Source organism: Elephantulus edwardii, unplaced genomic scaffold (genome assembly GCF_000299155.1).
Source record: "Elephantulus edwardii isolate Elephantulus edwardi_28Jun2011 unplaced genomic scaffold, EleEdw1.0 scaffold00202, whole genome shotgun sequence".
Lineage (NCBI taxonomy): Eukaryota > Metazoa > Chordata > Mammalia > Macroscelidea > Macroscelididae > Elephantulus > Elephantulus edwardii.
In genome coordinates this window covers 1,688,000-1,707,161 of record NW_006399952.1, presented here as the reverse complement: position 1 = coordinate 1,707,161, position 19,162 = coordinate 1,688,000, and the positions used below count along the sequence as shown (strand labels likewise).

Sequence of the window (19,162 nt, the reverse complement as noted above, 5' to 3'; positions counted from 1 at the left end):
CTACAACTCACAGTGACCCTCTGTGCCCTATCCTGGGCAAATCTCCCCTTCTCCAATACACCTGACCCACTGCCACAGTCACTGTGTCAATCCATCTCATTCAGGATCTTCTCTTGCACCGACCCTCTATCCTTCCAAACATGATGATGTCCTTTTCTAAAGATTGTTCCCTCCTGACAAGGTGCCGATGTCCTATATTTTAAGAGTGAGGTGTACAGTTGGGACAACAGATAACAGACTCGAGCCTAAAGGGGAGTTTTTGGCTGTGTCGCTTTAGAAGAAGATTAAGTAGGCGCTATCTAAGCTCACTTACTCTCTCACCAATATATCAGCTCTAAGTCCATCCAAGTCACAGTGGCTGGGCTAGCAGGCTTTGTTTGTGGCTTGTAGAGGAATGGTAAAGGGAGGTAGCATCCCTCTGGGAGTGAGAGCTAGTACATAAACTGTCAGAACCACAACACAAAACACAATGTTGGAGCCCTAAGCAAAAATCACCACCCCTCTACTCACCCTGCCCGTGCCTCCCTGGGCAAGCCTGGGGTTTTGTTGTCAGCTGGTAATGATGACTGCTGCAACATGGCAAGGGTCTACTACAGGGTTTGCAATAACTGAGTAAATCAATATAGGACAAGATAACATGTAATAGACACCAAAACAAATCCCCAAAGTTCAATATAAAATCCAAGGTAGTCTATCTGTCTCTACTGGGGGAAAAAATGTGACAGTACTTCCTGTGAAACAATTTGGGAATTGGATGCCCTAGAAAGAGTCTCACACATTTAGTATTTGAAACATAAAAACTGCAAACAACCTAAAGGTCCACCAGCAAATGAATCATGATCTAGTCATAAAATACAATAATACACAGAGGTAAAAACAAATGTAATGAGCCTTAACATTTCAACAAGGATAAGACTCACAGGGTAACACTGAGAAAGCTGCACACACAATAACATACATAGTATCATTTAGGTAAAGTTAAAGCAAAACTCCTATACATAAAGCTTGAGCATGCATCCATACATAGTAAAAATACATAGAAATGCACAGGAGTAATAAAATCAAGTCCAGGATAGCTGTTTAGGGCTGAGAAGGTTAGAACTGCGGTCCGTTCAGACTCAGAATCATCTGGGGTGGAGGCTGACTAAAACTCAAGATCTCTGATGCAGCTCATCCTGGGTAGGACCTGAGAATTTGCATTTCCAACAAATTTACAGATGCTGCTGATGTTGCTCACCCAGGAATCATACTTTATTTAGATCCTACTCTGCTCTGAATAAAAAGTAAATCAGCTTCAATTCTGTTTCTTGGCATTTTCTTCAGGTCATTGGATTCCTTGAAGCGTTCCCAGCCTCCAGATACGCTGCCAATGTGAGGCTCTTCCGAAAGAAAGGGCTGCATTTTTTAACAGGAGCTTTCCCCCTCTGCCTTTGCAAGAAGCAGAACTCTTTATTGTGCATTAAGAACACAGAGATTCTTTTCAGGTAGAGACATCAGCATCCCTTTGATCCTTTTGCCATCTATACTGCTTGCCGCATAAACAAGGACCCATGTTCTTATTGAAAGGGGACTAATGGCACACCCACTACACATCAGTCTTCTAGCCAAAAGTCAGTGGTTCAAATTCACCAGCCTCTCCATGGAGAAGATAAGGAAGCTAGCTTCCATAAAGATTTATTATCTTGGAAATCCTAGGGGCCAGTCCTCCTCTGTTCTATAGGGTTACTATGAGTCAAAATCACTCCACAGCAATGGGTTTTCAGGGACCAGAATTAAGAATGAGAGACTACAAACAGAGGGATCTCTAACAGTGTAATCGATGCAGAATTATGCTGCCAACACAAAGGTCATGCATCTTCAGTGGTCTGGGTCACTAGAGGTTGGTGGTCTAGTGTAGTTAGAATCCATAAACTTCTCTGCAGAGGAGAAAGATAAGCAATCTCCTCCCATGTGATTTACTGCCTCTTGAAAACTCACTCAAGTGTCAGCTTTGGGTTGGTTCCAACTGGAGGGTACATAATAAGAAGCAGCAGAAGTGGCTTTTTGGAAGGAAAATGGGAAGTCTCCTCTCATTGTCATTTATAGCCTCAAAAACCTGAGAGAGGGTCCCTTTGAGAACATGCTTACTTGACAGCAGAGAGTTAGAGGGTTTTATTGGATTTTGTCTTGTTATATTTTCCCCCTATATTGGAGACCACAAAGCAGGGCCATTTGACCCATGAGGAGCTCCAAAGCCTGGATGGCCAGGCAGGTCTGGAGATGCTAACCAGCTACTGAGGCATCCCTACTCGGTCACTGCTTTAGGGAGAGAGATGGGAGAAGATCCAGAAGATTCTTTTTTTTATTAATTCAAAGGTAAAACTTGTAAAACTTTGGTCTCCAAACCAGTTCCAGAATCAGATAAGCAAAGCCCAGGCACAATGTTTAAATCACATACTTGTTCACTAGCCCAAGACAATGAAATCTGGCTTACGCATCCAACAAATATTTATGAAGCTCTTAAATGTGACTGGCACTGTTCTCAGACCAAAGGATACAGCTGTGAGTAAGACAGGCAAAGGCCTAAGTCCAGAAAAAAGTATACATGTCAGGCAGGAAGCAAAATACAGCAGGTGCTGCGTTAGAAGAGCCTTTCATTTAACTAGCTCCTCTCAGTGCTCGTCCTTTGCACAAATCCTAGTACTTAAAATATAATGTACTTACTTTTGGCACAGGCAAAGGTCTGTGACAGAATGCGTGACTCTGATCTATTTCTAAGCTGCTTTTTTTCTGTAATTTTTTTGGGGGGTGGGGAATGCATCTATCAGTAGTACAGTCCCCAGAAATTTAGTTCACTTCAAAGTTTTGACTGCATAAGAATGTGATTAAATAAACAATGTAGAATAAACAGTGGTTAAAATTTTAGCTACCTATATCCAGCAAAGCTAGTTTTTGTGTGGTTTATTTTGTTGTTGTTGTTGCTTTTTCCTGTGTACATCCCAGGGTTGGTTTTAAAAGCACATGTCTTCTGGAGGCCATGAGGACAAATCTTGGCTAGTTTGTTTGAACAGCTCCACAGCAAATAAATTTTAAAAGGTGTTAGCTATGGCATACTTTAAAAATCCTGATTTAATCAGGTTACTTTAGCCAAAAGAAGCATCTAAGCTTCCCGACTTTTGTTATTCTTGGTGAAAACTGGAGAGGTTTGAGGAGCATAGGAGATGGAATTTTATATGAAAATAGAATTGTAGAACCTTTTGGCCCCATCTGAAAATGTCTTCAATGTAATGACTTCTGAATCTCAACTACAGCTAATAATAGCTCCCACTCAGTCAAGAAGCTGACCACCCACTGCGACTGACCACCAATCGTACGACCTGACCATCTACATTACGCCCAGCACTACTGAACACTGATTAAAGAGCAAACATAATTTTATGTATATTATCTTAAACACAACAATCCAATGAAATAAGCACCACCATCATCTCTGTTTTACCAATAAAGAAACTGAAATTCAGGGAAATTAAGTGGACACTCCAGGGTCATACCCAGCTGATGTTTGGCAGAGTTTAACCCACAGACCTTTGTCTTTTCACTACACTCCACCCCTCTCAGTGGAGCAGGAGGCTGGACTGCAGGTTGGAGTCCATGCCGACATGAGTGCCAACAATGAGTTAACTAGAGACATTTAGTCCTCAGGAGACTTTGCTATCATCTGCTGGAAACTTGTGACCAGGAAACTATGACAACTACTATGTTACTCCATGACCACGCTGTTATCTAACTACCCCAGCAGCTGTGCTGGAGAGAAGTCTATGCCGCCATGTGCCACGTGGCTCGTGAACTCAGGCACGACCCCACAGTGAGACAGCACGAAATAAACCATCCACCCCAGAACCAGAACAATGCATGTTTCCACCTCCTGCTCCCACACACAGTGTGCTGGATGTTTGGGGGTTTGGAGAATGGAGGAGAAGTCAGTAATAAGGGCACTTCAAAACAGTCATAAAAGCAGTCTTCAGGTTGACAAATTTTAGGTTGTTCTGTGTGTGTGTGTGTGTGTGTGTGTGTGTGTGTGTGTATGAAAGTGTATATACATATGCTTCTTTTGTGGAGGGATATAGTGCAACAATCAAAGGAGTCCTTGGAGTACAGTTGATAAGAATCTGGTTACTAATTGAAAAGTCAGAGGTTCAAATCCCCTAGTTTCTCTAGAGGATAAATCAGTGGCAATTACAGAGCCTGGGACACTCTATGAAGCGATTCTATTACATCCTAGATGGTAGTTATCAGCTGGAATCCACTAAACAGCCAATTTACATTCTGGGCTGTGGTACAGGCAGGTCAGGTGATATACAATGTGTAACTTCAGGGGAGAATGCTTTAGTAGCTTCAATGAAACAAAAACTGAGTCTAAGTGATAACAGTAATACCCCATGATCATCAGTACTTGCCAAAGGGTGTATCACTCCTTATTTCTTGCCTTCGCCCCACTCCTAACCCTCTACCCAAGGATGAAAGTATCAGTCTTCCTTTGCTTTATCTCCCTCACAAGGAATTCTCCAGAATCCAGAGTGAATGACATTCATAAACTGCAAGTCATCACTCTTCACTGAATATAAAGTTAAACTCATCTATCTCTCTCTCCAATGAGAAAGGGAAGGAAATTAGGCAAGAAAGAAGGCACAGAGGCTTCAAGAATGGCATGTTCAAGGTCAAAGCGTGATATAATTGAGCTAAAGAAAATAATAATCAGCTAGAATAACCTCGAGTGAAATATGCCTGCTCAACAGAACACATTCCAGCTAGAAGTCTTCATTAAACGTGTCGGTGCACACAATGTGTTAGCTGTGTGTTTGTGTGCTTGCCATTCTGTGAGATGGCCTGTAGCTCATAAATACCGAAAAGGGACAGTTGCCATAGTAACTAAGCACTGAAGCTCAGAGGATGGTCTGCAATTGCCAGAACATAAGTTACTGCTACTGCTATGTGCTTGCAAGTAACATGCCATTCTCGCTAATAAAAATTTTAACGAGTTGGCAGATTTGACACGTTTCTGCCTTGGCCACGGGCCTCTTGGTCCAGACCATGAAAGGAGTCAGGAACACCACATGAAATCACACTCCTGGTTTCCTACTCCCTGATTCAGAGTACCAAGGTGTTTTGCAGAAATGGATCACACATTTATTTAGGGAGTATGTCCTTAAATGTAAAGCTTCAAGTCCAGGTGGTGATGTGTTAGGACGGGCACCTTTGTCACAAGCTATAGAGGCTGGCTCGATGATCCGTCATGCTGAATACAGCTGACTCTTTCCACTTCGGAAAAAGGTGACTGCTTCATATGCACCAAATGCAGTTTGTTTTTGTTGTGCAATGACACAGAAGAGTTGCTGCAGTTGATTTTTGCCAGGACTTTTACAGGCTGGTAACATCTTAGGTAATCTTTCATCAGGATGTCCAAATCTCCCAACAGACTCCCACTCTCCGTTCTCACTCTTCATCCATCACCACATGTCGAGTCCCTCACCTGGAACCATCCTGCTTCTTACAGGCTTAAGGAGTGGGGGGGCGGGGGGGGGAGGAGATGGGAAGCATAACTCTACTGCTTCTTTATTCTACCCTAATGTCCCTTGGCAAATGCAATGCAATCCATCATTAAGATCAGAGACTGTGGGTGCAAGCAGACGTACTTCCACACGCCATTAATAAGTAAAAAGAGTAAATATAAAATGAAAGCATCTATGTACCATGTAGCTGAAAATCTTTAGCAAATGCATCCCTTCAGGGCTTGCATAACCACAGCGCAAATGGCCTGGATGCAGCTCTGGAGCTCAGTGTGGCCCGCGGGCGCCCCCTGCAGCATCTAGGCTGCCATGTGTGTTGCTCCCAATGGAAGCAGGAACGCCACAACAGGGCAACTACTTTTGCTAAAATTGTTTAAGGAAATGTTTTGGGGAAATCTGGGGCAACCTCTAAAGGTGTGGTCATGCAGGAAACCTGCATGCCTCCAACCTTCAGTTCACATTAAAAAAAGATGGGCAAAATTAAAGATTGTGTTTTCTTTCCTTTTTATAAGGAAAAAAAGGGACACGGCAGTTAAATTTATGTGTTTACTTGGCTAAATAGAATTCATCTGCATTAGGTGAGCTTTCTTTAAAACCGGCTGTTTCTACAACAAAAAGGAAAGTCCTGAGAGGCAGCCAGCGTCCTCCTCAGCATCCCAACTCCATCCTTCGGCCTGAACCTATTGCCTCTCTCCTGGAATCTTACCTTAGCCTTTTCTCCACTGGACCTTCCACTATGGCCTCAGTTTATCTCGTCTCCATTCTCATCCTTGATTCTCAAGGTCTGACATTTCATTTACTCTCAAGTCTGCTGTGGTCTTATGACACCGATTGCTCTGATGTCACGATAATCTTTCTTCTTTGAACGTCCATGGTGTCTTCTTTCATTCTCTCATGTGATACAGTCTTAGTACATTTTCCACTCCAGGAATGTTTGACTTTCTGTCTTCTGTCCTCCCCCCGGATGACTGGCATTCTAACAGCAGAGGCTGATTCTTATCAGCCTTGTACAACCAAGGGCCTAGGGCACGAAGATGCTCCGTGCTGGGGGGATATGTGAATGAAGGAGCACACAAAGAAGGTTCTCTTAGCTTAGCTTCATTTCTTCTAAGGTCTCTGCTTAACAGATTAATTGTTCCTCAAACTAAAAAATAAAGATATATTAAAAAGCAAGGTCTTCTGTAGTTTTTCCTTGTCTCCTTGGAAAACTCCTTCTATTTAAATGTACCTTTATTCATTCATCAATTCTTTCAACTATTATTTCTAGATCACTCACAATAAATTAAAAGTATGAAGTTGAGGAAAGAGCTCCTTTTCTTGTCATTTTACCTTTCCTTTGTATCATGTCTTAATCACACTGCTCTTCCATGAAGTATTGGGAGCGATTTCCTTTACACTCACTTGTTCAATAATGATTACTGTACTACTCCTATATATAGACTCGATAGTACTGTACTGACGATTATATGGCACACTTGGTACCAGCAGTCAGTAGATCAGGAGACTTACTGAACTGGGAAAGTCTGCAGTCAGGGACCTCTCTAAATTATTGAGGAGTAAGGATGTCAGTTTGAGGACTTAGGTACACCTGTTCCAGAGGATGGTCTTTTCAGTCATTTGCTATGCATCTGAGAGCTGAACAATAACTAAGGATAACAGAAGAAGAATTGATGCTGAAGATTCAGTGGACAGGCAAAAGAACAAACAGAGCTGTGTTGGAGAAGGTGTAACCAGCGCTACTTGGAGCCAAAGATGATGGCGCTTCATCTCACATACTTTGGACGTGTTGCTAGTAGAAGCTATTCCTGGGAGCGCAACCTCATGCTTGGGAAGGTGGAGGAACAGCAAAGGAGAGGAAGACTCTCAACAAGATGGACTGACACAGTGACTGTGGCAATGGCCATGAGTGTGACAGAGCTTGTGAGGATGCATGGGATAGGTCAGAAAGGATGTTCACGGAGTCTCTGTGAGTCATACTCAACTCAACAGCCACTAACAAGAACAACACGAAGAACCTACTTAACAAAACAACAACATCTATACATTGATCAGGAAGAGGCTTTGGGGTATAGAATTAGTCTGACATGGAATTAGAGAATAACTCCACACTCCTTAAGTGTGGACTACACATGGATTTCCTTCTAAAAATTCAGTATGGGAAGGTGTTGTGTAGCTTTACAGAGGAGAAACCTGACAAACATACCTCAGTCAGGCAACCAGAGGCAACATAAACAGCCAGACTGATAGTACAGCCCTTTGACAGAATGACATAAAAATAATGCTTTAGCTTATGGTCTTCTTCCCATTGATGCTGTTGTTAGCTGCCATCAAGTCAGTGCCCGACACAAAGCCAAGGCACAAGAGGACAAAATGCTGCCTCGTTTTGTACCTCCCCTATGAATGGTTTAAGATCCATACTGCAATCCATAGAGTTTTCGCTGGCAGATTTTTAAAAATAGATTATCATGTCTTTCTCCCAAGTCTCTCTTAACCAGGAGGCTTGTTTGGGGCCTGTTCAGTGTCACAGCCACATGCAAGTCTCCAATGACAGGTCTCTGGTAGCTACGTATGGGTATACACTGGCCAGAAATCAAACCTGGGTCTCCCACAGGAAAGGTAAGAATTCTACTCCTTAGACACCAATGCTTCAAAAACCCATTCTTTGTGCTATGTTCGTAACTTTTCTGTAAATCTAATACTGCTCTATAATACACAAAGTTCCATGGAGAGTTGACAAAGATGGAAGGGGAGGAAGAGGGGAACAGGAATTGGTGGATGGATATATTTTGGGAAAAGGGATAAATAAATAGCACTGATCAACTGTAATTAATGTTATGAAACAAAATGTATAAGAAGGATTGAATGAAAACTACTAAAAAAAATAAAAAATGAAACTAGAACTAGACATGAAGGATGTTAGTCAGGAAGAAAGACAAGTGGCTAAAGAGCACAGTGCAGTATTGTAAGTGAGGGGCACAGGGTTCAGGAGAACTCAGACTGCAGGGTGCAAAGAGGCAGACATTACAGAGGTGAGGGGTGGCGCCTAAGAAAAATGGAAAACTATGGATAGTGCGTGGACAGAGAAGGCTAAAAATACTGTTGTGCATCAGAAAGGTCCCTGTTGAGGTCATCAGCATAGATTTTGACCATGAACAGACAGACCAGATGAGCAACTTTCTCAAAACAACCAGGCCAAGAATAGAGAAAGCTGGAGCTATGATTGACCCAGATAAGAAATCAACACACAGTTTCTGGAACAATCTCTCTTTTTTGGATATAAACCATGATGAGTGCCCTTTCTCTTTGTTCAAATAGTCATCAAAAGCAGCTACTCTATAAAGCTTCCCCTTTAGCACCCCTTGTCTCCTCGTCCTCACATTCTACAAAGTTCACTTTGAAAATTATGAATGTTGATATTCCAAAATAATTCAAGTAGTGGCTGAGAGAAAACACGTAATTAAAAGGATAGGAGGCACAAGATACAGAATAAGTCAGAGAAATCAGGAGGAGGCTAGATAATTTCATAATATCCTGCCAAATAAAAATATTTCCCCATTATCCAAAAAGATGGTTTTTAAAATGTCTCATTTTTACTAGGGTCTGAAGGCCAGAGAAACAGAACAGAATTTACTTGGTTCCCACCAAACAAAACAGCTGAGACTAAAAGAAACAAACACAAAAACCAAACTAGTCACTATGTGTTTTTGTTTGTGACTCATATCAACTCTATATACAATACCTCTAAAACTCTGCTCTATCTTCAGTCAATCTCATTATCTCTGACACACCTTATCCCACTACCCCAGTTACTGTGCCAATCCACCTCATCCAGGGACTTCCTCTCCTGTGCTGTCCTTCCACCTTTCCAAGCATGATGTCTTTCTCCAAGGACTGGTTCCTGCTGACCACATACCAAAGTATGTGAGACGGAGCTTCAAAGTCCTAGCCTCCAAGGAGAAACTTGGTTTCGCCCTCTGCAAGACAGACCTGTTTGTTTTCTTGGTGGTCCATGGTATGTATGTTCAATACTCTTTTCCAGCACCACAATACAAAGGTATCCATTCTTCTTCTATCATCCCTAGTCATTGTCCAGCTCTCTGATGCATAACAAGTAATTGTGAAGGCCACAGCCTGGATCAGACACACCTTAATTTCTAGACTGACACTGTTGCTCTTCAGTACTTTGGAGAGATCCGTGACAGGAGATTTTCTCAGTGCAATTTGTCTTCTTTATTTTCTGACTGCTATGGCCAAGAGTGTTGATTGTTGAACCAAGCAAGATGAAATTGTTAACAATCTAAATCTTGATTACATCTATCACGATGTGTCAGTTGGCCCTATCTAGTCAATATCAACTCAGGACAACCTCATGTGTTTCAAAATAGAACTGTCTTCCAGAGAATTTTCAACGTTTAGTGTCTTTCAGTGATGCGTTGCCAGAACTTTCCTTCTCAGCACCTCTACTGGATTTGAACCACCAACTTTCAGTTGGTTGTTGAGTGCTTAACCATTTGCATCACACGGAGAGTCCTTAAAATTGCGAATGCCCTTCAAGTAATGACACCAGTCAAACTTGATAAATATAAAATAGTTGTTATTTTATCAACTATATGAAGTTCCTAATATTATGTACGATCAAAGTGGATTCGACTCATAGTGGACCCTCTAGCAAGTTTGCAGAGGCAGTTAGTCACCTAAGAGGAGACTGTCCATTCTTCTCCTGCCGAGCAGCTGGGGGAGTCAAACTACCTGCCTTTGGGTTGGTTTAGCACTGTAACTCCTTACCACTAAGCCACCGGAGCGCCCTAAAATAGTCATAATAATATATATCTTGCCCTGGCATAGCCCTTTCTTAATGTACAAAGCATTTTTTTCAGGTATTATTTCATTTGATTCTAACAAAGTCCTTGGAAGCTAGGAAGAATAAATACCATGAATCTCCTTTCTCTTACAGTCAGGATGTTATGTAGTCTGCAAGGTGGCCAGCTCAGGGTGGTGCAGCTGGGATCAGAACTGACGCATTCAGGTGCCTGGACTCTGTTTGTTTGTTTTCATTATACCTATAATCTAGGCATAAACAATAAGCAGACAGAGAGAAAGATGACTGAAAGCTAATAATTAAATGTGAAATATTTATCTCGATCACAAAAGGCATATACACGAACATTTACATATTCAATTTTCTTTATTACCACTCTATAAAGTGGAAGGATGGTTCATACATAAGAAATGTTAAAAATCTTAAGAAAAGAGAGATTTAATAGTGCAGGAGCTTTTTAGTTTGACCTTCAGTTAGTTATTCTTAGACTAGAAATGAGGGAAATTAAGCAGGTAATATATAGGGGTTTTGTGTTTTTTTTTAAAGAAAACAAAACTATACCTCTGCGTCATGATGTTTGATTCTCAAACAGCTGAAGAGCAAAGAAGTACAGAACAATGTTAGAGAAATCGGGAGTTAAAACTTGTGAGAACTGGAGTAGCCTAAATTTACACACTCTAAAAACATGACTCAAAGAGCCATAATCACAGCCTATAAATATCCTGCAAGCATCAATATGTGGTAAATAAAGTAAGGGAATTATTCACAACCTTAGGTTCAGGTCACTTCTCTTTGTCCAGCTGTCTAAGCAAGACAATGCTTTAGACCTGAGCTGATGTCACACTCAGAAATTAAAACACCCGAGGAGCCTCTGATGGCTGGGCAATGCTGGGAGGTACCCAGGGAAGAGCATCACCTCCCTGGGCTCTGTGCATTCAGACCAGATCACCACGTCACCCCAGCACCACCTTCATTTCTCCCTCATCTTTGATAGGGAATATGAGAGAACTGACTCACAGACAAGATAAAAAAAAATGCTTAGCTACTAGCCTGCTTGGTGAGAAGACCAAATGACTGATAAAATGGACCAGTCACAATCAAGTCTAAAGAGAGGGGTTCTGCTTTGACCCCAAGGAGCTCTCCTGGTGCAGAATCTTATGAAAAGCAGACCTCACTCCTCTCTTCTAACTCATTCCCTCTCATAGCAACCTTCCGTCAGGTTTTTGAGGTTGTAAATCTTTACCTGAGAATACTGCCCATCTTTCTTCCCTAGAGGAGCTGGTTGCTTTGGCTGATTAGCAGTCCATCACGCAATACGCTCTGTCACCAAAACTCCTTAACATCATCATCGTCACCAGCAAGTCAGAATCCACTTACAGCTAGCTGATCCTTCACTGGGTTCTTCAGACTGTTAAACAGTCTGAGGGGAGATTGCCTATCTTTCTGGCTCTGAGTTGCTGGTGAATTTGAGTCACGGCTATTGGGTTGTCTGTGCCTCACAGCTGAGTCTCCAGCAGGTTTCCACCACTATGAATCCCATTGGAAAATCTCCCATCTTTCTCCTGTGGAGTTGCTGGTAGACTCAGGTTGCCAGAGAAGCCCACCCCTAGAGTCAGCAATGCAACCCTCCGTGGTTCACACCACCAGATCCCTTACGAAGGCGTAGGAAGATGCAAAGACATGCTGTCTCAGGACATTTTTACTTAACTTGTCACTTTAAATTGTTGTGTTTTAGTTTTCTCATTGTCATAAGGTGACAATATTTGTCTTATCTTGTAGATCACATTTTAGAAACTAAGCAGTTTTAAATACCACTAAGAGCTGTGTAAAATGCAAATACCAAGTAATTACTATTATTATCATTACTGTGGTTTTCCCAGATGCTATGCTTTTTGTTGCTGTTTTTTTAAGAATCATTTTTCACAAATACTTTTTCCATATGGTAGTTTTCTGGCTTTTAAACATCTCTATATTTCCTTACATAGGCTCATTATCTCCATAAGTCACAAGTCATTTCAAAAGCCTCTCTGGTCCCAGCACTTAAATCAGTTAGTTCATTGTTTGAGCTTCAGGAGAGGTGACATTGGGTAGCCCCCGCCGGGTATACAACAGTTCACTGCAGAGTGCTGTATCAAATACCAGGAGCTTTGCAAACAGAGGAGGCTAAATTCATTCAGAGACACACCAAATCCAAGCAATGTTTTCCACTGTCTTCCCAGGCACACTTTTTTTCTCACCACGCCAAGAAGCTGCCCACACTTAATTTCACTGGGCTTCCTTTCTCATGCAGAGATGGTGGAGTCAAGGTGGAAAGAAGTGACATAGCCCGTTTGACAAGCAGACATTTAGGACCCGGATGGGCAATAGTTCCTGGTTAATACAGTAAGAGAGGCTCTGGGTTATATCTACTTGGTATCTCAGGATGTTTATGTAAATAGTATAGTCATACCACCACTGCATTGCATGGATTGTAAACTGGCAATGAAGTGAGAAGCCTGAAGTGCTCGCTAAAGGCTATCTGTCATGATCAGGACCAGGCAGCTGTGTGAACTGGCCCCTAGGTTGGAATAATGTGTGCCCAGAGGAGGGTTATTGTTATGTACCACGGAGTCACCTGTGACTCATAGCGACCCTATGCACAATAGCTCTGAATCCTTTTCTATCCTGAGCCAATCTCACTGTCTCCAACACACCTACCCTTATTATATCCAGTTACTGTGTTGTCCCGTCTCATCCAGGGTCTTTCTCTCCTGCACTGTTCTTCCACCATTCCAAGTGTGAGGTCCTTCTCCAAGGACGGGTCCCTCCTGGAAACATGCCCAAAGTATGTGAAACAGAGCTTCAATATCCTTGCCTCCGAGGAGCAACTTGGTTTCAGAGATGGGTATCAACCACAAAAAGACAACTATGGCCTGGGAGAGCATCTGAAGCACGCTTTTAGCATCAATGTTGGTAGCCTGTGGTTGATGTTATTTTTAGGTTTCAACTCATAATACCCCTATGTATATAACTGTAAAAAGAGCAAGGGCCACATCTGGCTGGCCATATCTGGCCTTACCAAACTCACAAATGGGAACTGTCCTCGTCAACAACATCAACAACACAAAACCAATTCCCATGAGGTCAGATATGGCCCCCATGCTCCCACATCTCTTTTTACTCATCCCAACACTGGGTCCAAAATCTAATGCACTAGCTCACAGATCACACAGACCACACTGGGAAAATCAAAGTCTAGAATTCAAGTTAATAATCAGGACAGCTTCCAAAATGTACCTGCAGGCACCTCAGACTCGAGCCTTGTGGCTTTAGGCCAATGTTACAGTTTTTAGTCCTATCAATTATGGCTCTTCTCTACCCTCAGTCCTCCAACAAACTTGGGCAAAAGGCTCTTAGCTCAATCAATGCTATAGCAGTCCCAAGGTCAGCTCCATCGCACATCAGGTTTCTGATTCTGATGCTCCCAAAGGCCCTGATCTGATGCACAAGAATCTCTGATAGTTACAGGTGCCACATAATGCCTGCTTCTCCTTTGCCGAGGATGAGACTCTTCCTTTCTGCTGCTGGATCTGCTCAATTTAATGGTGAGACCGGCCAATCCCCTTGTGGGTTGGCTAAAATGCCCTATTCACATATTCCGCCCATCCACAAGACAAAGTCAAAGTCAAAGTCTAGGAATGCCATTTTGAACACTAACTCTTCACACCCCAACAATTCACAGTGATTCTATGTACGTAATTCATAGTGACCCTGCTTGATTCTGTGCCATCCTCAAAATATCAGCTGTCTGTCACTCCCTGTTCCCTGCCTGGTATTAATCTAACTCCTTGCAGGTCTTCTTCGTATTTGATGATCTTCACTTTCCAAGCCTGATGCTCTTCTTCAGGGCTTGGTCCCTCCTGGTAACATGCCCATAGTATGCAAGACAAAGTCTCACTATCCTTGCTTCTACAGAATATTCTAGCTGCACTGCTCCCAATACAGATGTGTTGGCTATTTTAGCATAAAACAATATACACAATGTTTTTTGCCAAGGCCACAGTGCAATTCTTTACAGGTCTCCCTTATTTACAGTCCAATTTGCACAGGCATATGAAACAACTTAAAAATACCATGACTTGAATCAGGCACACCTTAGTCTGTAAAGTAGTATCTTTGCTCTTTGGTGCTTTAAAGAAATTCTTGGCAGTTTCTCAGCCTTCTCTTCCCAAGGGAAATCCCAGGAGAACTACAATTTAAAGTATGACCATAACATCCCCACAGTGGCAATACAAAACAAACAGAAAAAAAGCAAAGCTTTGACCATGAATTTATTCTGGCTCACAGAGACTCTATATGACAGAAGAGAGCTGCCCCTCAGGGTTTCCGAGGCTGTGGATAGTTAACAGCAGCAGACTGTCTCACCCTCCTCCTGCAGAGCAGATGGTGGGTTCAAGCTGCTGAGCTTTTAATCACTGTGCCACCAAGTTCCCCGAAAATATATTTCCATAAAACACCTAATGTTGTTGTTATTGTTGTTGACTGCCTTCAAGTCAAGCATGACTCATAGCGACCCTATGAACAAAAGCCCTGAAGGCCCTCTACAACTATTGACATTTATCAAAGTTCATAGAGTTTCCAGAGGCACCTAATAGACCTTCAGTAAATGTCTGGACAATAAAAACAGGAGATCATATAGTATTATGTTTATACACACACATAAATTTTAAATTACATGGAACATGAGCCATTGCAGTTGCAAAGTTTATAGAATACACAAAAAATCTGGATACAAGCTATTGCTAACATCCTATAAAGAGAAATTAGCAGAACTTCAGCCTCTCTTGAATGCCTTCCTGAGTTGGTGGAATTTGCCAGACCTGCAATATTAACATAGAATTATGGAAATTGGAAACAAAAAGCTGGAGTCTGCTGGGAACGAAAGGCTCAAGATGAACTCAACTGGAAAATTTGGCTAACTCAAAGTGACATCTTTTGTGCTGGAATTTTTCTCTCTGAAAGCTTTTTGAAAAAGGCTATAATTATTTCAAGTTTTCAATTCAGCCTCTTCCAAACTAAACCCTTCCTTTTCTTCACTGCACCTTTTCCCCAAGTAAATCTGGGCATTTGCCAAGCACCGAAGTGGTAAATTCATATTGGTTTTGTATACATATCAATTTACAAGGAATAGTAAGCAACCCAACTTTTGAATCCTCTGTGCCAAGACAAACAAAGAAATATTTTTGTGCATTCAAACCTTGTTCTTGTGCACAGGCTCAAACACATCTGAGCACCACTAATCAAACTCTCTAAAAGGAAATGGCTGATTAAGGGCAACGCATAACCTCACTGCAAGTTGGGACATTGTTTTCTCCACGTTGAAGGCACAGAAGACAGGACTCAATCTTACCTTGTGGCTTTTGGGTCCCAAATCACAATGTCAGCATCCGATCCTACAGCTATTCTTCCTTTTCTTGGATAGAGATTAAAGATTTTAGCTGCATTTGTGCTGGTAACTGCCACAAATCGGTTTTCATCCATTTTACCACTGTGCTGTAAAACAATTTATCTTCGTTATCTGGTGCTCCAGAACAGAAATATCACCAAGTGGATGGTTTTAACAAATAAAAATGTATTAGCTCACAGTCTATGCAGCCAGGGCACTGGCTCTAGGGGAAGGCTTTGGATCCAAGTCCCTATTTCTTGATCCTTTGGTGATCTTTGTGCACTATGGTGTCTATCTTTACCTCTGCTCGTTTACTCTCATTGTACCGCAATGCCCCACACTTACCCTGCCTCATTAACAAAACAGATCCATTCTAACTACAGGCATAGAGATTAGGATTTACAGCACATATTGTGAAGAGACTCAGTTCAAGACATAACACAAAGCAGGAAAAAGATGCATTTTACTCTAATGATCAAATATTTCTTTTTTAAAAATCCTCCTGTCAAGAAAAGTACAAGACTTATATCTTTTAGAAGCAAACAGCTGATCAGTATTAAACAGTCAAAATGATGATGGTGATGGTGATGATGATGATGATATGGTAGCATATGGAAGCCTGAGGATGAATTTTCAAAGACCTGTCAGCTTGAAAACGCACCCCTACTGATTTCCGCCATCCTTCCCAGAATCACAAGAGATGGCAAAGGGTGGCAGCTGAATGTTGAAAACTGTTTTCAAAGCTCATTTCAATTTTACTATTACTTTTGTGGCTCAACTTTCAATCAAATGATAGCTAGACCTGTAAGGTCACTAGAAACACCAGTGAGGCATGCATGCCTTAGAATAATCAGCAATACAGATAGAAAGGGCAGCATTGGCCCAGGGACATCTCAGAAGACAAGGAGGGTTAAAAAAGAAAGGATTAATTGAAATGAAAATCAGAGAGAGGACATGGAAAGAGCACTATTGCATTTTGGATATTATAACTAATGTCATAGAAGAAAATAGATCTGAAGGGTTGAATGGAAAACCAATTTGCTTTGTAAGCTTTCGTTCAAATCACAATTAAAAGGAAAAAAAAGTAAGTCAGTCTTACCATTGCCAGCCACTAAATTTATGATCTGGCTTATTAGTTACAGACCTAAGATTTATGAGATAATTATGTAGGTGCTAAATAGAATATTTAAATAGCACTAACATGAAATTGACCTTTAAAGCAGGTGACGGCATTTTTTTTTTAGAAATAAGAGGGGAAAAACTGTTTAAGAAGTTTGATTGTTGTGCAACATAAATTTACCAAAAGGACAATGATGGACAGTCTTTTGCGGAAGATTTTCATGTGGACAGGCTTTGAAAGGATGTGACCCCTTTAAAATACTAAAGGATTGAAAGTGTAAATATATATATATATATATACCAATATGCTAAGAACCTTAAGGCTTAGTCAATTATCAAAGGTTTTCTGTCCTAAGAACAATTAAGAGCCATTGCCTGAAAAGGAATATTACCATAAGTAAACCTTCTTAATGTTTTAAAAAGCAACTGAGTTCTCTGCAAGCTATTAAAAAAATATTCAATCACTTAGAAACCGCTTATACACTTGGGAAATATAATAGTTTATGATGAGCAATAATGAAGATATTTATTACAACAACACAAGTTCAAAGAGATGGTTGAACTGTTCCTAGGAAAAGAAATTGTCTGAGAGACAGCGTTGGGATGGATGAAGAGGGAGGTTGAAGAGGATGTTAGCAGAAGAGAGGGCTAGAAAGTTTGTTTTTAAAATCCTTATTTGTATACTTGTTATTCGATAACTATACTACAAATAATGTTTAAAAGGAAAGGTTTTGAGAAAAGAACTTTACACTAACTGAGTATCATGCTTGAAAGGTCATTCTGGTACCACAGTATAGAAAGGAGAGCAGCAGGGAGAGCCTGGATGCAGGGCTACCAGTTATGAGACTACTACAAAGAAATAGCTGAGCCAAGATACAGGCCTCACTTAGAGTACTCATAAGGAAGATGGAAATAAAGAGATATTTTAGAAATGAAATTAAGTAGAGTTAGGGTAGGTGGTATGTGTAGAAGAAAAGTACCCAAATGGGATTCTGTGCTCTGAGACAGGATTGATGTGCCCACAAAGGGAGAATTTGGGGACAAACAGTAGAAAAAGGTCTGGTGGTATAGTCTTCTCTGTTGATCTTTACAAACACACAATTAAAAGTGGCTGGATGAACTAGCATGACATTTGCTGTTTGTCTCTTCTCCATCACCAGGGAGGAGAACTTGAATCATGGAAATTTTAACAAATCTTGAGTTACTACTGATGTGACCTTATCCAGCAATTTTTGATATAAGAAATCCAAGAGTTCTTAAAAAGGATACCTTTAACAGTTTCAAAATTCTTCAAGTACTTTATACCATTTCAAGTGTCTTTCCAGTGACATGAGTCTACAGGATTCAAGAGCATGAGAAATCAGGCAGAAGTGCTGTCGATTTCAGTCTGGAAAAAGAGCCCATTCTAGACCAGTTAATATTCACACTCTAACGTCTCTGCAACATGCTGCAGTGCTTCCTATAAAACTATTTGAAGGAGAAAATTATTTCTTTGCTGATACCATCCTAGGGGAAAACAGAATCCGTGTTTGTGTTAAAATTCATTTTTAGTTTGCTTGGCTCCACAGTCAACACTCTTGGTACCAGCGGCCAGGAAATCAAGAGACAAATTGCATTGGGAAAGTCAGCTGTCAGGGACCTCTCCAGAGTGCTGAAGAGCAACGATGTCAGGCTGGAGAATAAGGTGTGCCTCATCTGGGATATAGTCTATGCAATTGCGTGCTATGCATCGGAGAGCTGGACAGTGACTAGGGATGATAGAAAAAGAACTGATGTCTTTAAGCTGTGATGCCTGAGATGAGTATTAAATATACCATGGACTGCTAGGAGAACAAACAAGTGTGTCCTGGAGAGGGTGAAGCTAGGCTCCTCCTTGGAGGCAAGGATTCTGAAGGTTCGTTTGACATACTTTGGGCATGTTGCATGGAGGGACTGGTCCTTGGAGAGGGGCATCATGTTTGGGAGAGTGGAGGGACAGTGCAAAAGAGGAAGACCCTCGATGAGATGGATTGGGGTAGTGGGAGTAGGTTTTCCAGAGACAATGAGGTTAGCATGGGATTAGGGCAGGGTTTAGGGCTCTTGTACATAGGGTCGCTATGAGTCGCAAGTGACTCGACAGCACATGACAACAGCAACACTCCCTAATGATAATAACAACGGTACTTCTCTATAAGGATTTGAGGGTCTCTGGGTGGTTCCGATAGCTTGCACTGCACTGCCAGCCTAAAGCCTGGTGGTATACATCTATTAAAT

The 19,162-nt window shown here is 41.5% G+C and overlaps 1 protein-coding gene across 1 annotated transcript in view; it reads right to left on the bottom strand.

Annotated features, from left to right (window-relative positions):
• DPYS (dihydropyrimidinase) overlaps window positions 1–19,162 on the bottom strand; it is a 128,382-nt gene that overhangs the window by 47,503 nt on the left and 61,717 nt on the right. The window contains exon 7 of the mRNA XM_006897168.1: window positions 15,755–15,897. Coding sequence (XP_006897230.1) covers window positions 15,755–15,897 — 143 coding nt within the window. The remainder of the gene's footprint in view (window positions 1–15,754; window positions 15,898–19,162) is intronic.